At 36.4% G+C, this 26648-nt stretch overlaps 1 protein-coding gene across 1 annotated transcript in view; it reads right to left on the bottom strand.

Annotated features, from left to right (window-relative positions):
* Window positions 1-26648, bottom strand: part of OTOGL (otogelin like) — a 136585-nt gene that overhangs the window by 55139 nt on the left and 54798 nt on the right. Inside the window, exons 23-28 of the mRNA XM_043564287.1 lie at window positions 20883-21017; window positions 15636-15785; window positions 13306-13425; window positions 10495-10611; window positions 9228-9384; window positions 8527-8553 (exon numbers count right to left, since the gene is read on the bottom strand). Of these exons, the coding sequence (XP_043420222.1) occupies window positions 8527-8553; window positions 9228-9384; window positions 10495-10611; window positions 13306-13425; window positions 15636-15785; window positions 20883-21017 (706 nt within the window). The remainder of the gene's footprint in view (window positions 1-8526; window positions 8554-9227; window positions 9385-10494; window positions 10612-13305; window positions 13426-15635; window positions 15786-20882; window positions 21018-26648) is intronic.

Genomic DNA, 26648 nt, shown 5'->3' with positions numbered 1-26648 from the left:
TGGAGGTCAAGCTCCTTGATTCTGAACTCAGATCGCTTACAAATTCCAGTTTACTACATTTTTAGCTCAGTGACTTTTGGCCAAGTTATTCAACCCCTCTGGTCCTCAGTTTCCTCCTCTGTAAAGTGTAATAATACATTACAGGCATATTCTGAAGCTTAAATTATATGATAAAGGTAAAGTAGTTAACACAATAGAAGCTATTGCTATTATTACTGTCATTAACATTAGGGAATCAGTTGCATTTTAAGCATGACATCCAAAGGATTGATGTAGAATGTGTGTGTGTGTGTGTGTGTGTGTGTGTGTGTGTGTGTAAAATCCTCAACAGGAGATAATTTTGGTTTATATTTTCTTTAACTATCACTGTCTTTTTTTAATGTTGGATTTTTATCTACATCAAACTTCCATGAATGTAACAAAAACCATCAAAAACTAAAATGTCAATTTTCCTTTTAATCCATCATCTCTATTTCTCTAAAATTATCCGGCATTCTTTGGATATTTATAGCTGAAAGATTTCTCCCCAGCTCGGTAAGACACCAAAAATGCCTTTGATTAGTTGCTTGGGGTTTTTGTAATGGCCCAGTTTTCCTATGACTATTTCTCTAATTGATCTCATCATGAGTCCAGAGTTTGTCCAGTCACTGACCCAATGAACACCTTCCTAGATCATTTTGCTTGTTTGAAGCAGGTTTAAGTGGCTATGCCTTCCTCATTAAAAAGGTTTGACAAAAAAGCAGGCTCCAAATCTGCCATCATCTGGCATCTTCACTGAGGCTATAACACTGTCTCTTCTTATATTTATGACTTACTTTTACATAGCACCTCCTCTTAGACTTCTCACTGCAAATTTGGATGCTTTGTGGGCTAGAAGAGATCCATTATTACTATTAAATCAATAAATTATCATTTTGATAATACATAGTTATTTTTGCCTACCATGATGACTAAATAAATTCTTTATATTTTTATCATCCACACTTAGAGTTTGTTTCTTTATTTCTTTTTATTTTAAATGTTTATTTTTATTTTTGAGAGAGAGCACGTGTGCAAGCAGGGGAGGGGCAGAGAGAGAAGGAGACACAAAATCCAAAGCAGGCTCCACACTCTGAACTGTCAGCACAGAGCCCGACGGTGGGCTCAAAATCACAAACTGCAAGATCATGACCTGAGCCATACTTGGATACTTAACTGACTGAGCCACCCAGGTGCCCCTGTTTCCTGTTTCTTTTATTTCTATAACATAATGTTTGAATAATGTTTATATTTATACTTAATGGTAAAATAATGGTATATGTCTTTCATCCTTTTTGCCTAAAAAATTGGCTAACTTTACTACTTCATTCATTCATGTCATACAAAAACCATTTATTGAAGGCCTCCTAAATGCTGAGAATTTAGTTACATGCTCTTTTTATTTTACAGGGAATAAATTTTAATGCAAATACTTAGAAATTTAGATAAATTTTAGAAACTAAAGGCTTTCATTGAGTTATATATCATGAACTATTATTCTCAGACATGTTGTTCAAAAACTTTTAGTCTGAAAAGACATTCCATAAAATATTATACTAATTGTCTTTATTTAAATGTCACATACTGAGCAAGCAGCAAACATGCTGGAGAAGTAGGGGGATCCGTACTTCCCAGCGTCTCTCAAACAAAGAAGCGTTTTGGAAGTCCTTTGAAGCCAAAGGACTTTGTACCCCAAGAGTCTGGGAGGAAGAGAGACTGAGTCTACCAGGGAGAAACTGGGAAACCTGATGGACCATAGGTGGATGATTGCGAACTGGGGGAGATAAAATGGGCCACGTAGGCACAGAGGGGAGGATCCCCTTCTGCGGAGAGACGAATGGAGGAGAGAGCAGCTGGGGAAGCATAGGAGTATTATCTGGACAAGAGAAAAACCTCCAACTGGGACAAAGAGGGATCCCATCTCTAACTGCAGGGTTTTCTTTGGACTGGGGCTGGCTGCCCTGTTCTCACACCTGGGGAGTGGGGAGCCACCTCTGGGTTCAGTGGTAGGTCAGGGGCGCAGTCTGCAGCAGGAGAAACTGGTCCCCTGCCCCGAAGGGCTGTAGCACAGGACATAACCAGCCAGGACCACACATCAGGCAGCACGGAGAGGTGCTTCCCCAGTACTGGGGCGCACAGAGCGGGAGTTTAATTCCCAGCCAAGTGCCAGGGCACAGGAGTCTTGTCTGAGCCCGTGGCACAGTGAGGATGGCTTCAAAGGAGTGATCTGGGACACCAGGTTGTGAAGAAGCGACTGGGGGGTCGCCATTTTTCTCCCCACCACCACCACCAAGAAGGGGCTCACAGTAGAGGCGGGACCAGCCTACACCAAACCATGCCCCTCTGCTCCTGGTTACTGTGTGTCTACTGGAGGAGGACAGAGGCTGTGGAACCAGATGGCCCCTCCTCCAGACCAGCACTGCTGCATTGTCTGGATTAATTCTAGGAAGATTCTTGATGTATAGATATATTCTCCCTTCCATTTCTCCTTCTTATCTCTTCCCTCCTCTAGGCTGGTTACTCTGGTTATTGGTTTGTTTAAACAGACATATTTAATCCATTCTCTTGATACATGTTCTACACGTTCTTCTTTACTTTCCTTTCTCTCTCTCTCTCTCTCTCTCTCTCTCTCTGGAATAATCAAGCCATATAGTTTAGCTGTCTGGGTAACTGTATCTTTTGTTTCTTTTTCCACCCCGACTCCTTCCTTATTTTCCTTTCTCTGTCTCTGGATGAAGTCTTTTAGTCTCTCTGCCTAATCAATGCTTATTTTTTCTCCCCCCACCCCCACCCCTGTCATTTCTCTCTTTGTATGTGCTCTTTCACTGGCACCACCTCCACCCTGTCCTTTACTTGTAGGTGGTGTTTCTAGTTTTTTGCTTTTTAATTGTTTTACTTTTTACTTTTTTAATTTTTGTTTGTTTTATTTGTGTGTTTTTGTTTCCTGTTTGTCTGTTTGTTTTCCTTTCCAAGGCTACTTCAGGGAACAAATCAAAGCACACCTGGTAGAGGGTCCAAAACATCACTACGAGTAGGGAAATAAAATAACCAAAGTCACAACAACAGAGAGCAAGTAAACACTCTCCAAAAAACACCTCCTGAAGAGCCAGGTCCTGAAAAGTGTATGACCCCTCTTTAATATAGCAGTGCTCGCAGGTGCAGAGCACATAACAAGCTTTTATAACTTATAAGGAACAGAAAACTAGCCAAAATGATGAAATGGAAGAATTCTCCTCAAAATAATTCCAGGAAGAAGTGACAGCTAAAGAATTGATCAAAGCAGATGCAAGCAACATAACTGAACAAGAATTTAGAATAATAGTCATAAAATTAATTGCTGGGCTTGAAAAAAGCATAGAAGACACAGAGAATCTATTGCTGCAGAGATCAAGTGACTAAAAAATAGTCATGATGAATTAAAAATTGCTATAAATGAGGTGCAAAATAAAATGGAGACAGCCACAGCGTGGATTGAAGGTGCAGAGGGGAGAACAGGTGAATTAGAAGATAAAATTATGGAAAAAGAGGAAGCTGAGAAAAAGAGAGATAAAAAAAATCCATGATCAGGAGGGAAGAATTAGAGAACTAAGTGATTTGATCAAACAGAACATTATCTATATCATAGGAATTCCAGAAGAAGAAGAAGAGAGAAAGGGGCTTAAAGTGTACTTGAACAAATCATAGCTGAGAACTTGCCCAATCTGGGGAAGCAAACAGATGTTGAAATCCAAGAGGCACAGAGAACTCCCTTCAGATATAACTTTAATCGATCTTCTGCACAACATATCTTAGTGAAACTGGCAAAATACAAGGATAAAGAGAGAATTCTGAAAGCAGCTAGGGATAAACAGGCCTTAACATGCAAAAGTAGATACATAAGGGTAGTAGCAGACCTATCTACTGAAACTTGGCAGGCCAGAAAGGAATGGCAGGAAATCTTCAATGTGATGAACAGAAAAAATATGCAGCCAAGAACCATTTATCCAGCAAGTGTGTCATTCAGAATAGAAGGAAAGATAAAGGTTTTCCCAAACAAACAAAAACTGAAGGAATTAATCACCACTAAACCAGCGCTACAAGAGATCCTGAGGGGGACTCTGTGAATGAAATGTTGCAAGGACCACAAAGTACCAGAGATACCACTACAAGCATGAAACCTACAGATACCACAATGACTCTAAACCCATATCTTTCAATAATAACACTGAATGTAAATGGACTAAATGCTACAATCAAAATACATAGGGTATCATAATGGATAAAAAAAACAAAACAAAACAAAACAAGACTCATCTATTTGCTGTCTACAAGATACTCATTTAGACCTAATGACCCCTTCAGATGGAAAGTGAGAGGATGGAGAACCATCTATCATGCCACTGGAAGTCAAAAGAAAGCTGGCATAGCCATACTTATATCAGACAAACTGGACTTTAAAGGCTGTAACAAGAGATGAAGAAGGACATTATATAATAATTACAGGGTCTATCCATCAGGAAGAGCTAACAATAATAAATGTCTATGCAGTGAATTCAGAAGTACCCAAATAAATAAAACAATTAATCACAAACATAAGCAATCTTATTGATAAGAATGTGGTGATAGCAGGGGATTTTAATACTCCACTTACAACAATGGACAGAATCAATAAAGGAACAAGAGCTCTGAATGATACATTGGACCAGATGGACTTGACAGATATATTTAGAACTCTACATCCCAAAGCAGCAGAATATACCTTCTTCTCAAGTCAACATGGAATATTCTCCAAGATAGATCACATACTGGGTCACACAACAGCCCTTAATAAATATGAAAGAATGGAGATCACACCATGCACACTTTCAGATCACAATGCTATGAAACTTGAAATCAACCACAGGAAAAAGTCTGGAAAACCTCCAAAAGCATGTTCCTTAACATCCTTCTAAAGAACAAATGCGTAAACCAGGCAATTAGAGAAGAAATTTAAAAATATATGGAAACAAATGAAAATGAAAATACAACAATCCAAACCTTTTGTGTTGCAGCAAAGGCAGTCCTAAGAGGAAAATACATTGCAATTCAGGCCCATCTCAAGAAACAAGAAAAATCCCAAATACAAAATCTAACAGCACACCTAAAGGAACTAGAAGCAGAACAGCAAAGACACCCCAAACCCAGCAGAAGAAGAGAAATAATAAAGATCAGAGAAGAAATAAACAATATAGAATCCAGGAAAAAAAAAACAGTAGAGCAAATCAATGAAACCAAAAGTTTGTTTTTTAAAAAAATAAACAAAATTGATAAACTTATAGCCAGGCTTCTCAAAAAGAAAAGAGAGAGGACCCAAATAGATAAACATCATGCATGAAAATGGATTTATTACAACCAATCCCTCAGAAATACAAGCAACTATCAGGGAATACTAGGAAAAATTATATGCAAACAAACTGGACAACATGGAAGAAATGGACAAATTCCTAAATACCCACACACTACCAAAACTCAAACGGGAAGAAATAGAAAATTTGAACAGACCCATAACTAGTGAAGAAATTGAATCAGTTATCAAAAACCTCCCAACAAATAAGAGTCCTTGACCAGATGGCTTCCCTGGGGAATTCTACCAGACATTTAAAGCAGAGTTAATACCTATCCTTCTCAAGTTGTTCCAAAAAATACAAATGGAAGGAAAACTTCCAGACTCATTCTGTGAAGCCAGCATTACTTTGATTCCCAAACCAGACAGAGATCCAGCAAAAAAAGACAACTACAGGCCAATATCCCTGATGAATATGGATGCAAAAATTCTCAACAAGATACTAGCAAATCTAATTCAACAGCATATAAAAAGAATTATTCACCATGATCAAGTAGGATTCATTCCTGGGCCACAGGGCTGGTTCAATATTCGCAAATCAATCAACGTGATACATCACATTAATAAAAGAAAAGATAAGAATCATATGATTCTGTCAATAGATGCAGAAAAAGCATTTGACAAAATACAGCATCCTTTCTTAATAAAAATCCTCGAGAAAGCCAGGATAGAAGGAATGTACATAAACATCATAAAAGCCATTTATGAAAAGCCCACAGCTAATCTCATCCTCAATGGGGAAAAACTGAGAGCTTTCCCCCTGAGATCAGGAACATGACAGGGATGTCCACTCTTACCACTGTTGTTTAACATAGTTTTGGAATTTCTAGCATCAGCAATCAGACAACAAAATGAAATAAAAGGCATCAAAATTAGCAAAGATGAAGTCAAACTTTCAGTTTTTGCAGATGACATGATACGCTACATGGAAAATCCAACAGATTCCACCAAAAGTCTGCTAGAACTGATACATGAATTCAGCAAAGTCACAAGGTATAAAATCAATGTACAGAAATTGGTTGCATTTTTATACACCAATGATGAAGTAACAGAAAGAGAAATAAAGAAAGTGATCCCATTCATAATTGCACCAAGAACCATAAAATACCTAGGAATAACCAAAAATGTAAAAGATCTGTATGCTGAAAACTGTAGAAAGGTTATGAAGGAAATTGAAGAAGACACAAACAAATGGAAAAACATTCCATTCTCATGGGTTGGAAGAATAAACATTGTTAAAATGTCAATACTATCCAAAGCAATCTGCACACTCAATGCAATCCCAATCAAGATTGCATCAGCATTCTGGGGCACCTGGGTGGCTCAGTCGGTTGAGCATCCGACTTCAGCTCAGGTCATGATCTCACAGTTCGTGAATTCGAGCCCCGTGTCGGGCTCTGTGCTGACAGCTCAGAGCCTGGAGCCTGCTTCCGATTCTGTGCCTCCCTCTCTCTCTGCCCCTCCCCTGCTCATGCTCTGTCTCTCTCTCTGTCTCAAAAATAAATAAAACATTAAAAATTTAATAAAAAAAAAAGATTGCATCAGCATTCTTCTCAAAGGTAAAACAAACAATCCTAAAATTTGTATGGAACCACAAAAGACACCAAACAGCCAAAGTAATATTGAAGAAGAAAACCAAAGTGGGGGGCATCACAATCCCAGACTTTAGCCTCTGCTATAAAGCTGTAATCATCAAGAAAGTATGGTATTGGCACAAAAACAGATACATGGACCAATGCAATAGAATAGAGACCCCAGAACTGGACCAGAATATATGGCCAACTAATCTTTGACAAAACAGGAATATCCAAAGGAAAAAAAAAAAAAAGACAGTCTCTTTAACAAATGGGGCTGGGAGAACTGGACAGCAACATGCAGAAGAATGAAACTAGACCACTTTCTTACACCATACACAATAAACTCAAAATGGATGAAGGACCTGAATGTGAGACAGGAAACCATCAAAACCCTAGAGGAGAAAAGCAGGAAAAAACCTCTCTGACCTCAGCCGCAGCAATTTCCTACTTGACACATCTCCAAAGGCAAGGGAATTAAAAGCAAAAATGAACCTCATCAAGATAAAAAGCTTCTGTACTGCAAAGGAAACAATCAACAAAACTAAAAGGCAACCAATGGAATGGGAAAAGATATTTGCAAATGACATATCAGACAAAGGGCTAGTATCCAAAATCTATAAAGAACTCACCAAACTCCACACCAGAAAAACAAATAGTCCAGTTAAGAAATGGGCAGAAGACATGAATAGATACTTTTCCAAAGAATACACCCAGATGGCCAACAGACACATGAAGAAATGCTCAATGTCACTCATGATCAGGGAAATACAAATCAAAACCACACTGAGATATCACCTCACGCCAGTCAGAGTGGCTAAAATGAACAAATCCGGAGACTATAGATGCTGGCAAGGATGTGGAAAAATGGGAACCCTCTTGCACTGTTGGTGGGAATGCAAACTGGTGCAGCCACTCTGGAAAACAATGTGGAGGTTCCTCAAAAAATTAAAAATAGAACTACCCTATGACCCAGCAATATCCCTGCTAGGAATTTATCCAAGGGATACAGGAGTGCTGATGCATAGGGGCACGTGTACCCCAGTGTTTATAGCAGCACTTTCAACAATAGCCAAATTATGGAAAGACCCTAAATGTTCATCAACTGACGAATGGATAAATAACATGTGGTTTACATATATAATGGAATACTACTTAGCAGTGAGAAGGAGTGAAATCTGACCATTTGCAGCAATGTGGATGGAACTGGAGGGTATTATGCTAAGAGAAATAAGTCAGGCAGAGAAAGACAGATACCATATGTTTTCACTCATATGTGGATCTTGAGAAACTTAACAGAAGACCATGGGGGAGAGGAAGGGGAAAAAACAAGTTACAGAGAGGGAGGGAGGCAAACCTTAAGAGACTCTTAAGTACTGAGAACAAACTGAGGGTTGACGGGGGTGGGGGGTGGTGAGGGAGAGGGGAAAGTGGGTGATGGGCATTGAGGAGGACACTTGCTGGGATGAGCACTGGGTGTTGTATGGAAACCAATTTGACAATAAATTATATTTTTTTAAAAGGGAGAATAGCAAACAGAAAAAAATAAATCAATCAATAAATATCACATACCTTCATTGTAATATTCACAGTCAAGTGCTAAAACATAAAAGAATAAATATTAAACTGTATAAGAATCTGACCACTTATCTGAATGCATGCAAAATATGGTTATATGTTTATCAGTGACCAAAAGAAAGAACACAGAAGGATATCATTATTTGGGAACTTCCTCTAAGCAAAGAGAATTCTTTAAGAGTGATGTGTTGTCATTAATCAGATTTTATAAGTTATTTTATAGGTAGGCAAATATATCTGCCTATTTAGAAATGTCAACTGAAAGTGTTAAAATCTTAAGCATTCTTTCGATGACTTAACCATCTACACAAGTAAATCAAAAGTTTAAAAATGTGAACCTGAAAGCAAATTCAAATGCCTTTTAAAAAAATACATTTCTGATAATCAGAAAGTGAAATTTCACAGCCATAAGGGGAATGCAGTCATAAACGATTTGAGGATGGTGTATAATTTATAGTTCAAACGTTAAAGTGACAATAGTCAGACACAGAAGGGAAAATTTGACCTCAATTTTTATTTTTATAAATCCTTTATAGATATACTATAGTTTATCTGCACTGTCAAAGAAATATAAAACTTAGTTGTCTTAAAGAAATCCTATTTCTATGCATTCCATGGTATTTGTTCGATGATAAGATGATTAATCTCTTTATGAGATTCTCACCTGATGCTGATGTTCTAAGTAGGGTACTCACAACAAACAGTGGATGACCTCCAGTGAACAGATACCCCTTCCTGACAACATTTGTATGCATATGCTGCTACGCTTGTACATAAACATTCACAGTCCCCACCGAGATTACAGTTACACGTGTCTTCATGGCAATTTTTGGCAAAAGAAGTGACATCAATCTGAAAATGGAATGGAAAATGAGTTAATTTCAATAAGTACTGACAATAACTGATTAAAGTTCAACCTTCTAAAAGAAAACTAACTGGTCGGTTCAAAATTTGGCATTATCAGCCTAATACTGCCACCTAGAGTTCTCAATATCTCAAAACTTTTTATGGACAAAGGAGAAAGGAATTTATTAGGCAAATGTAGGATCAAAAAACTAGCAAAACAGGTAATAGGGTTAACAAAAAACAGAATTTCAGCACCTGCAATCTAGTAACATTTTTATATTTTGTAGAAGCTCGCTGTTTCATTATTGGCATGTTCTCATAGTATTAAAAGAATGTTCTATTACCAATTGCACTTTTACTGATTTTTATGAATACTTTATTTTTTTTAACTTTATTGGGGTCTAAAATTATTATGTTGGGAAGGCATTTAGAAATTTAAATTTCTGGGGTGCCTGAGTCAGTTAAGCATCTGACTCTTGATCTCAGTTCAGGTCATGGTCTCACAGTTCGTGAGTTCGAGCCCCACATTGGCTGTCCACTGATGACATGGAGACTGCCTGGGATTCTGTCTCTTCTTCTCTCTGCTTGTGTGTGCATACACATGCATGCACATGCTCGCTCTCTCGCTCTCTCAAAATAAATAAACTCAAAAAAAAAGAAATTTAAATTTCTGAATAAATCACACTCCATCTTGGTATGCTTTTAAGACCATTTTAAAATGTGCCACCACTAATACTTTTAAACAATACATTGGATTGAGGAGAAGAACACCCATGAAATGAAGCAATGCGCTGAAGAAAAACATTTGTGGCTTTGATGTATCATTTCTGACTTTGAGGATATATGTCAAAATGTTCTGTAAACTAGAACAGAGTACTACAAATATTACGTATAAATGTATGCTGTTACATAAGACGGATTGAGAAGGAAAGTAAGTCAACTGGATGCATCTCTTCTACAGAAAAACAAACTACCAAATCTGTCTTCTTAACAATGGTTAGGTAGTACACCTGAAGAGCCAATAGTTAGCTAACTTGCTTGTCCCATTCATCTCAAATAGCATAGATAATGGCAGTACCCGTTTAAATGTGAAAGTTTAGTAAAGTATTCAGTTACCACATTGCGACACGGAGCAAAAACATCGCTGTACAAAATGGAGCATTCTTTCTTGGCATAAGGAAATTTGTTTTGATGTGCCTCACAGGGTTTAAATAACTCACTTGGGGTTTCACACTGTTGAAGAAAAAAAAAAGGGAGAAGAGAAAGTTTCCCAGGGGGGACTTCTGAAGCCGAAACCAGAGTAAACCATTCTGACTCCATCCACTACAATCACATCTACTGTATTCTCATTCTTTTAGACAGGTTTTACCTAAAGCATCTGTAGTCAGCCAACTCAATGTTAATAGTGTATATTATTTTATTTTAAAACAACTAAGCATACTGTTAAAATTATGGCGATATTAGAGAGAGAGTAAACAGTTTTTGAATTTGTTTCAAATGTGGTCATTAAAAAACTGCATGAGCAAATGATTCTCTTTCTTTTTCCAGTTTCAGCTCTTTCATTTCTGTCACAGCCATTCTCTGAGAAGTTGTACAGGCACAAGTGTCTACAAGCTCACCTCCCACATACTCAGAAATGTGGTCTCTGCCTCTTCTAATCCACCTCCCTGAAACCACCTTGGAAATGTCATCAATTGTCTCTTCATGAGAGTTGCCTAAATATAAAGGCCATGTTTTGGTGTTCATCTCACTTAATCTTTTGCTACCTCTGACTCTGTATATTACTTCACCCTTTTTAAACATCTCTCCTCATTTGTTCCTTGTGACACCATTTTCCTCTGGGTTTTCTTCTAATTCATTGGCTGCTACCCCCCATTCTTCTACCCTTTCCGTCTATATAAAGCTTGATCCTCAAACCTGGTTTTCCCCACTCTATACACTTCTCATGGCTTCAACAACCTGTATACACTAGTAAGTGCCAAATCTGTATTTCCACCCAAATCTCTTTCTTGAATCTCAAAACTGGAAATCTCCACATAAATTTCTCTATTGCTTCTCTTTAGTTAGTGCATCCTAACCTATTCTTACCTTTGCACCTCTGTCCTGTACCCACTGTTCTCCACCATCCACTCTCCTCAGTGAAGAGTGCCAGCATCCACCCAGTAAGCCAGCAAGATAGGAGACTTCCTTGAATCCTCCAGATTCATAATTCCTAAATACAATCTTTCAGCAGATGCTGATTTTAATCTTTAATGCCTCATAGGTTTGTGTCGTTTTCTAAATCTTCTCTGACTTAACACAACTAGCTGGATTAAAGAACCTCCCAACTAGTTTTAGGTAGATCCTAGGACTATCTTGCCACTCTATACTCTGCATCCTAGCCATTGCCTACTTCAGACCCTCCAGAACTGCCATACACAACCTCTTAAAATCCGATTAGGCACCAGTGTTCCTGACACCTTTTAATGGGCTGCTCTCTCCTTTCCTGCTATGCTGTTACCCATCACCTTCATTTGTGTAGCTACCATAAGGCTTGCAGGATTCAGCCCAATGACACCTTCTTCAGGAACTTTCCTTTGACCATAATGAAGTCCAAGCCATTCCCCTCTATCAAAGCACCTACCTGTCTCATACGTTCATTGTTAATTTTTCTACCTCAACTACCAAACTGGACTCGAAATTTCTAATGACAGAGGCTTTGTTTTAATCATTTTATGGGTTCAAAGAATCTGGAAAATATGAAGTGCTAAATAGAACTTACCAAATGAAAAAACTTTTTCTTAATTTTTATTTTTGGATTAGGTATGAATAAGAATATACATTATAGTGAGTCTAAAATTCTTTGATCCAAATATTTAGGTATTATTATAAATTGTTTATACCTTAATTCATTTTGAAAGAACAAATGTAAGGTATTTCCTTCAAAAACTTCTAAATGCCACAAGATATATGAGAGCCATAATAAAAAGGATTTGGTATCTCTCCATAGAGTAGGAAGTTCATATATTAAATAAAAGGCTTGTACTTTTCAGCTTAGACCACAATGAAATATGCTGCTTAAATTTTACTGAATTAGGTGAATGTTTTATCTGAGGCCCCTCTTATGTTTTTAAAGAAATTTAGATATATTAGGTAAATTGGGTAAAGTGGTAAAGCAATTAATCAAATAGTAACCAATCAGAAAACTGTAGTTGTGGATACCGCTCTTAGCCAGAAAGAAAAATAGGCTAAAAAGAGAAAGTAGAAGAAAAGAATGACACCAATTTTCAATTTGACTCTGTTTTCGGAGTTAATTCAGCATTTCTCAAAGTGTGACCCATAAGACACTATTTCCTTCAGAACTAATACATTAAAACATAGGTTCTGTGTCAATAAGTTGGAAAATCTTTCAAATTCATCCCTCCCTTGGAAGGAAATCCTTCAAAAAAGAAATATGTCTAACTTAATTTATTCAAATTGCTCCCAAATGTAGTTGACCACAAATCCACTCCCTACCCATTCCCACCCCACACACAGCCATGTCTGGAGAACAAATGGTAAGAAATTCTGCCTTCATTTATCCATTGGTTTGAGTTGACAAAAGTTACATTCTTAGAAATATAAATACCTTGATAAAGCATTTTGCTTTATGGAAGGAAAATTATAAGATTAAAAGACGTGAATTTGAACGTCACCTCTACTTCTTTCTGAGCATGTATTAGTCAGGTCATTTAACTTTCCTGAGCTTCAATTTCTTCATCTATAATATAGAGGCAATGCCCTTAACATTACAAGACTGTCACAAGAATTACATGAGAAAGTAAATGTGAAAGTAAGTTGTCAGCTATGACATAAAATAGTATTATCTAAATAAATATTCTTATGAGAATAAAATGATAAATATACCAAAATATTTTTTAAGTTCTGTAATACATATATTCTACTTACCTGCCCCAATGCCCAACTATCTCCAAATACCTGGGCATTTCTCACTTCTAAGTTATTGGATGTGGTCATATCATTTGAAGTACATTTGTCGAAGTTTCCACATAATCCTGATAGTTTGTTCTAAAGTGAAAGAAAATTATCATGAAATATGAAATATTCTATATTCACTTCAACATTTAAAGGCTCAGTCACTAAAAATTTTTAAAGATTTAAAATTGACATTTTAAGAATTTCCACACATATAAATATGTTTCAAGATGGTGTAATTTCATATTTACTTAATTGTATTTAAGTTATTTTAAAATTCTTATAACGTTTTACCATCCCCCAAATTTTATCTATCCACTCTTACCATTGTCTTAGCATTGATACAATAATGTAAGTAACTTGGAAAAGTATAATATAGACACTACAATATATGTGTATATGCATATGTATTTTGTATATATTCATATACATATAAATTTTTAATATGAAAGTCCCACCTGATAAGCTTAAGATTTTGTAACACTGTAAATGTTGAAACAATAAAAATAATACATTGTTCATTAGATCATACTTTGAAAAGCCAAAACTTTCAAAACATAACGTCTAAAGAAAAAAGTTAACTTTAATTTCCATGTATCATGCCACCATGAGACACAATAAATAAAAACCACATTTTACTTCATATTTGTAGAGGTTGTTATAGGTTATGAAATGGTTACGGAAAGTGACATATGAATTATTCACATCAACATTACTCACTGCATTTTCTCAAAAAAAATGTGAAACACTTTACTTAGAAGAGGGAGATAAATCAAAAGTACAGAGAAGAATGATCTTCCTAAAACAATGGAAATCCTCCTTAAAACATTGAAACTGAATGTTCTCCTCATGTATTGGTGAATGGAATGCAGCCCTAAGTAGATGATGAAGAAGGCTGCCCGTGTCTCCAGCAAAGATGACAATAACCTTGGGATTGCACCTGTCATGACCATTGCTTACCATGGTGCCTCAGCTCTAAGAAGCCACAATAACTATCCAAAGACAATGGCCACTTCCACCATTGGCCACCCAACAATGTGAGGCAGCAGCGAAGGGGGAGATGTAGAAGAATAGTTGGTTAATTCACTTCCAAAAAGTAGGGAAGAGAGGATACATAATTAAAGTGGCAGAGGAATATGGTTGAAGAAAGCATGGCGATGACTAAATTATTTAATTTTCATCAAAGAAATGCAAGAAGCCAGCAAACACCTAGTAACAGATTTATGGGCTTTATCTCACTTGAGGTCGAAAGAAAATGGCTTGACAATACACAATCATATCTTCAACTTACAGCATATTAAAATCTTAAAATATATGTATCCTTTCCATAATTTTATAAGAATACATTGTTACTATCACAGTTTTTCCCTAACTTGCTACAGATTAGATCCATGAGTCTCAATTTCAATTTCAGATAAACTGGATTTCTAAAAATGTATCAGTGTTTCAAAACAACTTTAATATACGAGTTTAAAATATTTAATAGGATTGAAAATATTTAAAATAATAGACATATTTGATAATACTTATAAAGCATTTAACAGAAAACAATATTTAAAACAATTTAGAATATAAATTGCCAAAAATTCTAAACAGCGCAGATTGGATCTTCAACCATGAATGAATAAAACAAACTAGTACATCCATACAATGGAATACTACTCAACAGTATAAAGGAACAAACTATTAATTCATTTAACAGTATAGATGAATCTTAAACATATTTTGCCAAGTCAAAGGAGCCAGACCCAACAGGTTGCATAAAGACAAAACTGTAGACATGAAAAATAGATCAACAAGAGTTAACAATAATGGGGCAAATAATGGAAGAAATTTGGGAGTTGATAGGTCTGTTCTGTATACAACTCTGGTGATAGATACACAATGCCATGCATTTGTTAAAGCCCATAGAACTCTAGACCATAATATTTTTTAAATAAATTTCCAAAAAAAATACCCCAGAATGTGGAAGAAAAGATGGAATGCAGAATGTAATAAAATGAATCTAACTATATTGCAAACATATCATATAACCACTCCGAAAGGGATGGGAAGAAAGAAACTGACCTAAGTAACTTTGGAAAACTGTTACTCTAAGGTTAAAATTAAAAAGAACTGCACACAGCGCTGTACTCCAGTTGGTACAGTTTTTCTTCACTGGGTTACAAGTTAGTAATTCTGAACATACAACTTGTTTCCTAAAGAAAATATCAATTATTTTATTTTCTTAAAACATTGAAAGGTATTTGTAATTTCATTTCTCACATTTCATTTGGATTGATCTACCAAACAGGTTGACCTACCTTCCACTGGGGTCCAACTTTGATATGTATGGTTGTCTTTTTATCCCAAAGAATAGTGATATCATTCTCTGGAAAGTATACTACTATGTAGTACCCTGCCTTCCAAAGCTGGTATGTAGGGTTATTTTCCAGAAAAAAACCTGATCGTTTCTTTAAAAAGGGAAAAGAAAGAAAAAAAATTAATTCCTTGTTCCCTAACCAAAATGTAAACATTAATTAAGTTAATATCCACCAGTAAGTGTCTAGGTACTAGTATTTTTGCTTGGCCCGTCTTGTCTGAATTCTGTAGTAAAACACAAAACAAATGCATAAAACAGGAAATACATAAATTGGTAATGAGACACAAGATGATAGAGGGGCTTAACATGGATAAATGAGCGAAGGTGAGAAGATATTTCTGTGATAGAAAAGAATATAAACAAAGGCACAGACATAGAGTACATTAAGGGGATATATCTTCTGACTCAGAAAATCTTTGCTAATGATGAATAAATATGATTGAGTACTAAAAATGTATGATGTTACTTGCAGAATTCAAAAACAAAAACACAAAGTGTGTGTATACTCTATATATAAAACATATGTACAGATAGATTTATAGACAGATATATCTATAGACATATGTATCAATATATAGACAGATCTATCTATATCTATCTATCCACCTATATTCATATCTAGAGAGAGAGAGAAAGGGGAGGTGAATTTCCATTAAGGGGACTTAGAAAGCTTTCTTGCAAGGAGTGGGATATGAATGGATCTGCAAGAAGCCCTACATAGGAAGGTACACAGAGCTGGAAATGAGAATGGAGAAGAAATCATTCTGAGCAAAAGTAATCACTTGAATAGAGACTTGGGGTGAGAAAGTTCAAGATTTGTTCAGGACTGAGGAGAGCACCAAAAGTCTAGAGCATGGATTCCATAACAAGCATAGTCTGAGGCCCTTTTGCAGCCAAGTTATCCGTACAGTCAAGGGTTGCTATTCTTTGTGCAAAATGCATTCAATAAAAGTTTCTGAATAGGAAAGTGACAGACCGTGTTTCTATTAAAAGAAAATAACTTGTGTGCTATAAATAATAAGATTAGAGCGAAACCAGAGATGGAACCCATTGGGAAAATTTAGAGTACCTTTAGCCTAAAGTACAAATATGCAACATTCCTTAGGAGCAGGTGCTATACCCTATAAAATTTACATTAAATCTGACATTCCAGTTAACTCATATAATAACTTTAATAATACATGGTTAAATAGAAGTAAGTAAAGCAAATTTAGTCAGAAGCAAAATAAAAATTGTGAAGCGGATATGGAATTCTTTGATTATTTTTCTCCCCCCTAAAATAACAAATGCATAGTTTGGAAATACTATACTATAGATGACATTTTGGAAACATCCCTTAGGGCAAATTAAGTAAACTTAGTCATCTCTACAAAGAGTTTTCAGTCATCTAGACCAAGGTCAAACTTAAAAGTACTCAGTATATTATATACAATAGTATATATATTGTGTAAGCACATATATGGCTAATGGACTCTACCTAACCTCCTTCCTTCTACTCCAAGTGCCAAGTTGAAGTTCTGGGGCAGGGCCCTGGGTGCCTGTGAGGGTCTGCACTCAACCTGGGAGTACCCTTGTCTCTGAGTGACCAAGGCCTTAAAAATAAAGGGGGAAAAAAAAACATGGTAGGTCAAGAGAGAGCGCAAAACAAAGGGAGAGGGAAAACTTCCTGTTTTGAACAAGGCACATCACATTTTCACTTCTAAGGAAACCCATAATATGTGCAGCCTGTCCTGCCCCCAAGTCACTCTCTGCCACAGAACCTATTTTTATTGTTGTGATTACATTTTCAGTACCCTTCCATTATATGCTTTGTCTTTGGCTTTGCTATCTGTCTTCTCCCTCACCTGAATGTTAGCTCCTTGGAAGATGTACCAGATCAATGTGTGATTTATATATTTTTGAAACCTTCTCTCACTGGCCTGTTCACAGGTCTCATCTTCCAGCCTGATCAGCAGCAATTAAAGCAAGTAAGTGCAATATTTGTGGCTAACAGCTCTTGTCAATCCATAAAACACTTTTTTGTGTGTTTTCCTATTAAAGTTCCCTTGACCTGGTTGACAAATCTTCAGAACATAAAAATAATTTTTGGGTAAGACAGCTTATTATTAGACTTCCTTCAGGTTGGTTTTGCATCAGTTTTCCTGATGTGAAAGATAACTTTTCTATTTGCCTGTAGAGCTAAAAAAAATCCTTCATTTTTACTAAACAGGATGTTTTACCACAAGAAAAACAGTTCTCTTTGGTCTAAAGGAGATATTGTACCCCTTTCTGTTCAGATTAGGAAGCGAAGATGTTGCTCATTGGAAGAGGGAGGGTGTTGTGAATTACCCAAAATAGAAACGTCCACTTTAGATGAGAATTATAGAATTTTCAACAAATTCTAGTGATTTTAGAAAGATAAGTTATAAATGTGGAGAATTAACACATTTAAAGGGCAGCTTAAATACATTTATAAAACAGTTATATCTTACATATTTGACAAAATAAAATTGGGCGTTTATTGAAAGAGCAACAGTTTTTTTCCTTCACCTAGATGAGCAATCCATCTGCCATAAAATAATGGTACTTATTTTTACTTCTAATGCTCAGGAAAAATGTTAATGGGGGATTTGTTAGTGGGGGAAACCATTTTTATGACTTTCCTTTATCTTACTTCATAATTCACACCTCATATGGAGATGCATACAGGTGAGCACTGGAAGTTGAAAGCTATACTGAACTGTAATTACCGCTTCAAAAATGTGTCAAACTGTCCCTACAAGAACAGTTACTATTTTCTCTTCAGTTTTCTCTTTAAAAAAAAAAAACAATTTTTGTTCTTAGAACCTTTACCTATAAATGAATATCCAGCTGATAGCTATACCAAACTGCAGCAATTATGTCCAAAATATAACAACATGATATAGAGACTCTGTTTGCTTTGCCAAAAGCTTGATTGCTGCCTGGTTGGTCTCAACATTTCCGATTGAAGTATAAACTATGATCTAAAGTACTTGTTCTCAAACTTTAATGTCAAGAAGAATTGGGGGTACCATTAAAAATAATTGATTTTCATCCTCAACCTCAGCCATTCTAATTACTAAGGTGGGGCCCAGAAACCAGCTTTTATAATAGATATTCCAGGTGATTTTAATGCATATTTACAGACCAAACTTTGAGAAACTCTGTTCTAAAATCTCAGAGAGGCCACTTTTTAAAAGGCCATATATCAGGGGTGCCTAGGTGGTTCAGTCAGTTAAACACTAGACTCTTGGTTTCAGCTCAGGTCATGATCTTATGGTTCTTGGGTTTAAGCCCTTTGTTGGGTTCTGTGCTGACAGCACAGAGCCTGCTTGGGACTCTCATTCTCTCTCTTTCTCTCTCTCTCTCTCTCTCTCTCTCTCTCTCTCTCTCTCTGCTCCTCCCCTACTCTCTCTCTCTCTCTCTCTCTCTCTCTCTCTCTCTCTGCCTCTCTCAAAATAAATAAATACACTTAAAAAAAAGTCATATGTCAGATCATGTCCTTTCTCAATGCCAAAATTTCTTACTTGTAAAACAAGTTCAAATATCTTACACCATTTAAGAGCCTCTGTGGTTTGGAACAAGCCTCCTGTCTACTGCCCTTGTTCCCATGTCCCCTGCTTTAAAGTCAGCCTGGAGACTCCTCCCTGAATCTCTTTGCCATACTGTCCCTCCACTATCCCTGTATACTTCAACCAAACTAAACCACTCGCAATTCTCCAAACAAACCATTGTATCTTTCAACTCTGTTCCTTTTAACATGACCATTCTTCTGTATTGACTGCCTTTCTATTCTCCCTCTTCACCTGCCTAATACCTACTCATCCTTTAAGACTCTGGGTGTTGTATGGAAACCAATTTGTCAATAAATTTCATAAAAAAAAAAAAGACTCAGTTCAAATCATTTCATCCAGAGCATATCTTCTGAGCTCTCAAAAATAAGGAGGGTGAAGGAGAAGAGGAAAGCCATTTCTTGAAATCCATTATCTCATTTAATCCTTGTATGAACTTAAGAGGTAGATTCTCTAATCATCCCAAATTTACAATTGAGATAGCTGCAGCTTAAAGAGGTTAAGTAAGCTTGGCCAAAGTGACACAACTAGCAAGTGAAAAAAACAGGGATTCTAAATCACTACACTCTTAACAAAGTCCACACTCTTAACAACTACCCTAAACATCCAAGGTTGGCTTCTTCTCAGGGATTCCCATACTGTCCTATACACTCTTGCACATTACACTGAACATTCTTGTTTATGTGAATGTCTCCCTTGCCTGAGTATAATTCTTTAAAGGCAAGCACAGTGTCTTTTCACTGTTCTAGTCCCAATAATTAATACAGATTTTGGTATATAGTAAAATGTATGAATGAATGAATGAAATGTATTCATTCTTTCAAATTGGGCAGGCTCCAAGAATACAGGAATAAGGGAAACCATGGCCCCACTTCTCACAGAACTCGTAGACAAATGGAAAAGACAGACAACCACACAAATAATTTCACTAAAGTGTGACTTGTGTCCCAACAAAGTGCTTGAAGGTATGAAGAAGAACTCCCTGAAGGAGTTAAGATGAGACCTACCATAGAAGAGTAAGTGAAAGAAAAGGCTGATCCAGGTGGGAGCAATGACTTTCATGAAGAACCAGAGGTGAGAGAAAAAATTGATCATTTAAAGAACTAATAAGAGCTCCAACTTCTGGAATATGAGCTCGAAGCAGAAAGTGATGAGACATGAGGCAGGAGAGGTGACTGACCATGGTCAGATTGGTGAGATCGTAAAAGGGAATGGGAAGTCATTTGAAAGTTGTGAGGCACTACAGTGACAGGAGATTAGATTCCCATTTTAGAAAGAAGCCACTCTGGCTGCAGTGTGGCAGGATAAGAGAAAAACTAAGACAGGAAGCCGAGAGTCTATTGTGGAGGGTTGTAGTACTCCAGATAATTGGTGATGGTTGCTGGGGCCAGAATCGTCACCATGGAGATGAAGAAAAGAGGAAAGAATTGGAATATAGAGAAGTGCAGTGTAAATGAAAAAGACAAGTGTGATTTACTGAAGTCACATAACAACAAAGAAAAGAAAATTGAAATCGAGTAATCACTTACAGAGAAAAGTACCCCAAATCGTTTCTATTTTGTTTTCAGTATTCTTGGGACAAGTTAAAATGATCATAAAAGAAATAATTTACTAACCTCTTTGTAAGGAGCGTCATTCAGATAAATTTCAGTGTCCCCAACTGAAATCAAAACACTTTTAGAACAAACAATATCGTTGTCAAAGCATTTCTTGTTCTGGGCAATGACAGATATATCTGAATCATCTGCACTCTGAAATGTTAAAAATAATGCATTAATATAAGTATATACTATATATAATTTTTGGTTATCTTTTATTAAAAAATTTTAAAGACCAAGATTAACAATGGATTGTACTGAAATCAAAATACATCTTATTTCTAAGATAAAAATCATTTTGATCTAATAATGTAAAAAAGTTTATGCAAATAAACCAAAATAGCTCAATCTTTAAACATTTATCTCTAATATCTTCCATTAAAATTTTGTTTTAGCAAAACTTTTTTTTCTATTTTACTATTATAGATCAAATTTATCAACCAGTTTCTGTTTCTTTTTTTCTTTTTTTTCTTTGTTTTTAAATATGAAATTTATTGTCAAATTGGTTTCCATACAACACCCAGTGCTCATCCCAACAGGTGCCCTCCTCAATGCCCATCACCCACCCTGCTCTCCCTCCAACCCCCCATCAACCCTCAGTTTATTCTCAGTTTTTAAGAGTCTCTTATGGTTTTGCTCTCTCTCTCTTTTTTTTTTCTTCCCCTTCCCCACGGTCTTCTGTTAAGTTTCTCGGGATCCACATAAGAGTGAAAACATATGGTATCTGTCTTTCTCTGTATGACTTATTTCACTTAGCATAACAGTTTCCTTTTAATAAATACCTAAGAACATGTCAGAGAAATTTTAAAAGAAATGTTTTCATTTGAGGCAACATCTTTTGTTATATTTTTGAAAAGTTTTCTGGCTAAATAATTTGCCTACAGGTTAAAATGGAAATAGATACAAAACTTTGGTACCGTTAGTAAATACAGTAATGTGTATCATTTGAGGGCTTCCTTTGAACATTACACATGTTATATTTAATTATTTCTTTGATATTTAATTCTTAAGATAATTTTTAAATTATCTCCACTTTACAGATTAGAAAGTGAAGTTAAAAAGGGTTAATGGGGGCGCCTGGGTGGCGCAGTCGGTTAAGCGTCCGACTTCAGCCAGGTCACAATCTCGCGGTCCGTGAGTGCGAGCCCCGCGTCAGGCTCTGAGCTGATGGCCCAGAGCCTGGAGCCTGTTTCCGATTCTGTGTCTCCTTCTTTCTCTGCCCCTCCCCCGTTCATGCTCTGTCTCTCTCTGTCCCAAAAATAAATAAATGTTGAAAAAAAAATTTAAAAAAAAAAAAGGTTAACGGATTGTCCAAGGTCACTTGGCTGAATAAAAGCAGAGACAGCTCAAAATCCTAATTTTTAAAATGCTACTTTTATAGAGAAATTAGGAATGGTCTAGCAATGACTGAGCAGAAAAATCAACTGTAAGTTGTAGGGAGTCCTTAGTTTTGGAGAATGGTATTTAGCCCATACACTCTGAACTTCCTCACCTCCATTTCACCTCCTCCTTCCTTCAGCCACTCCCACTAAGAACACATTCTCTAGAATCAGGGTTTCTTGTTTGATATGTTTCCTGGATGGGCTTGTATAGCTCTACAGGCCCTAGAAATTCATTGTAAAATGTTGTTTTTGATTACCTATATTTTTCTAAGAAGAAAGTCCATGGTTTTCATCAAATTTTAAAGTCCTTATCCCTCCAAAAGTTAAAAGCTACACTGCTCTAAGAGTGTTCTCACTAACTTGTAAAAGGTGGGAATTTCACCAGAGAAAAAAAAAATGTGGCATTTCTCTTTGAGCTCTGTATTCAATTTTCAAAGGCCTGCATGCATTTCCTGAATTCTTTTCATTTTTAGACATATGGGTCAGTGTTTATTTTCAAAGTGAAAAAGTCTTTAAATACCTGGAAATCATATAGGTCTTATAAATTCTCTACACTTAGTGTTTCATATCACCAGCAATATGAATGCCAGCTCAATATTTCTTTTGGCTTGGCCAAATTCTTTCTGTCTTATATGTAATTACTATAGCCTAGTGCCAAGAGGATAGGTTTTCAATGAATAGTGTTGAAAAAGTAATTAATGTGTCCCTCTGTGACCCATTTTTCCTTCCTTCCTTCATAGGAACTGAGAGCTTTTGCTTCTTCTTAAACAATCCTTTTGCAAATCATTGCTTACATTTTGAAAAGGAGAATAATAAAGGTCATTAGGATGATTATGGCATTGTACTCAAAAAAATCATGCCTCATTTTCTGGCTTAATGAATGATTTTCAAATAAGAAAAAAATATGTAATTCAGGATTTTGTCTCGCTCATCCTCTTGAGAAAAGTTATTTAGGTTATGGGATGTGAAAAGCCAGCTGAAAGGCTTTCTGTTGCCATTACCTTTCTATTATTATTAATGAAAGTTCCTCAATGTTAGATTATTCTTTATATTAAACTCAGAATTCCCATGAAATATTCTATATTGTATGGTCTGTTTTGTAATATCATGTTATTGCTGACAGTAACTTGAGACAATATCAATTCCTAAGAGTCATGTTTCTATAATTTTCATTTCTAATGTATTTCAAGTTAATATTAGATTTCAAGATAATGCTATAGAGTTGCTAAGCAACATAGTAAGTAATGATTATAAAGCCAGAGGGACAAGGTCAACACCAGTGTGCCACATGGATTCCTCAAATCTTTTATTCTGAGGTACTACAAACATTTATAGAAAATATTCTCCCAACTGATTCCAAAACAAAATGTCAGCACGTCTCAAAGTAGAATATTATTTTACTCCATATGTCGGTCAATCTAAACACCTGTCTTAGCCCCTACCCCTTTTAGGGGAAACAATCCAACACAAAGTTTCTTCTGATATAGCAAACTTAGCAGCCATGTTTTCTGTCCCACAGCAGTTTGGATCCAAAGCAGTACATTCACCAATGGGCCAACAGAGTTTTTTGGTTTTGTTTTTGTTTTTTTGTTTTTTTTTTTTAATGTGGAAGAGATTTATTGGGAAGACATTTTGAATTATAAAGAGGAAAAGTAGGCAGAGTCTGACACCTGTGAAGGGGAGAGAAAAGGAAAGAAAAGGAATAGAAAGAGAGAGAAAAGGAAGATTGGGTAGGAAGAGTCTCAGACAGCAGCACAGTACCAAGAAAATTCTGGCCTGGCTAATGGGGAGTCTTTGAGCCGATGTTACACATCATGGGAGTGGGCAAGCATACTCATTTACTGTAACCCCACCATACTCATTCATTGGCTGGGAACAGCTTGAGGGAAGTGTGACTTCAGCAGGAACACAGTGGTGGATCCCATGGGGCAGCAGCCGGGGTTCTCAGTCAATTCTGCTTCCCATAAGAGGAGATTTGAATGATGCGTTTCCATTGCTGCTACATCATCTTTTGGAAGTCTTCAGGCTTTTTCATTAATTAGTGGTGGATATAAAGACCATAAATAGTCTTTCATGCTACCAAATTTTACCTATATATTTGACAGCTGTCATGAAACATGCTATGAAGTTAATAATATATGGTCTACACTCTGGAAAACAGTGTGGCATTTCCTCAAAAAATTAAAAATTTAAATACCCTACAACCCAGCAATAGCACTACTAGGAATTTATCTAAAGGATACAGGAGTGCTGATTCACAGGGGCACATGTTCCCCAGTGTTTATAGTAGCACTATCAACAATAGCCAAAGTATGGAAAGAGCCCAAATGTCCATTAACTGATGAATTGATAAAGAAGATGTGGTATATATATATATATATATACCACATATATATATACCACATATATATATACCACATAACCATATATATGTGGTGTATATATATATATATATATATATATATATATGATGTGGTATATATATATATAACATGGAATACTACCAGACGATGAAAAAGAATGAAATCTTGCCATATGCAATAACATGGATGGAACTGGAGAGTATTATGCTAAGTGAAATAAGCCAGTGAGAAAAATACAGATATCATATGTTTTCGCTTATGTGTGGAATTTGAGAAACTTAACAGAAGACCATAGGGGAAAGGAAGGAAAAATTTACAGAGAGAGAGACAAACTATAAGAGACTCTTAAATACAGAGAACAAACTGAGGGTTGATGGGGGTGGGAAAATGGGAGATGGGCTTTGAGGAGGGCACTTGTTGGGAGGAGCACTGGGTGTTGTATGTAAGCAATGAATCACAGGAATCTACTCTTGAAGCTAAGACTACCCTGTATACACTATATGTTAGCTAATGTGACAATAAATTATTAAAATAAACAAACAAAAAAACAAACAAAATATGGCTTAAAAATCAATACAGTGTACTTTTCATTTCCAGTTTCCATTGGTTAGGTTCTGGGCCCCTGGGGCCACCTTTTTCTTTGGTAACAGGATTAACATCATCCAGAAATGTTGCCGCTGGTTCTTTCTCTAAATGAGAATCTTCTGGTGCATCAAAACAACCTTCTGGTAACTTTGGCTTCTTTAGAGATCATTTAATGGCTTTGGATTTTTCTCCTTGAGAGCTCATTTTCCTCACATAATGACTCAGAAGGGGTGATCTTGCCACTCTCCACACTGTGGCCGGGATGCAGCCAGGCCACCCAGCTACCCCTGATACAATCATGGTACCAACTTGGGCCAACGGAGTTTAATGCAAGCATGAAAAAAAGACTACTTTAGTCTATTAGATTATCTCTCACACTTGAACCAGAAAATGGTGGGGATTTTTTAAAGTTTTTTTGTATTAAGATTTGAGGGTAAACAGACAGAAAGAGGATAGAAGGTAGAGTGGGGCTGAACAGACGAGAGCAAGCTTAAAATACAAGGAAGCAGAAACAATGAACTGATGCAAAAGTAAAAGATACAGAAAAAGAGTTATACAAGCAAGGCTGAGAAAGCAGAGTCGAGCAGTGACACAGACACTGGCCCAGTTTTATAAATGCCATCAGAACATCCCTGAATTCCTGCTGCCTGGGAGGCAAGACCATCTGTCAGTTGTCGCCTTTGTGAGCTGTACAGTCTTGTGCAAAGATTTCCTTGGGATGGGATTTCCTTTGGAGTTTTGCCCACAGATTACCACAGGAGCCCCCTACTGTTGGGTCCCTGAAATAGCAGGCACCTAACCAGAATGCCATGAAAAGAAAACCACCCTGAGGTGCTTCATTACTGAGGAAATCTACCTGACAATACCCTGAAAAATAAATGAGTTGTAATGTAGTATCAGTTCCTCCCCCTCCATGAAACTTTCCTGCTTGCTGTTTCTCCAGTCAAAATCAGTTACATTCCAACAAGAGAGCTTTAATTTATCCCAGGCTTCTAGTTTCTTGTTTATTAATGACTTCTCCAAACATAAAACAATTGAGGGTAAAGCTAATGTCTTAACAATTGTACCCTTAGAGCTCCTAGCATAGAGGCATAGAGTGTAAATTTAAATATGAAAGAAAGAAAGAAAGAAAGAAAGAAAGAAAGAAAGAAAGAAAGAAAGAAAGAAAGAAAAAGAAAGAAAGAAAAGAAAGAAAGAGAAAGAAAAAGAGAAAGAAAAGATAATTACTGGAAAGCTTATGTTATTAAGAGCTACTGAATATTTTAGAAGGTTTTAATATACAGGATGGTTTATCTAAGTAGGTAAACTATTACAATGCAAAGTAAATATTGAACCTTAATATCTAAGGTTAATAATGAAGATCAATCTAGGGTACCTGGGTGGCTCTGTCAGTTAAGCATCTGACTCTGAATCTCATTTCAGGTCATGATCTCACAGTTTGTGAGTTCAAGCCC

This window comes from Prionailurus bengalensis, chromosome B4, assembly GCF_016509475.1.
Source record: "Prionailurus bengalensis isolate Pbe53 chromosome B4, Fcat_Pben_1.1_paternal_pri, whole genome shotgun sequence".
Taxonomy (NCBI): Eukaryota; Metazoa; Chordata; class Mammalia; order Carnivora; family Felidae; genus Prionailurus; species Prionailurus bengalensis.
This window is presented reverse-complemented; position numbering and strand designations above follow the sequence as displayed.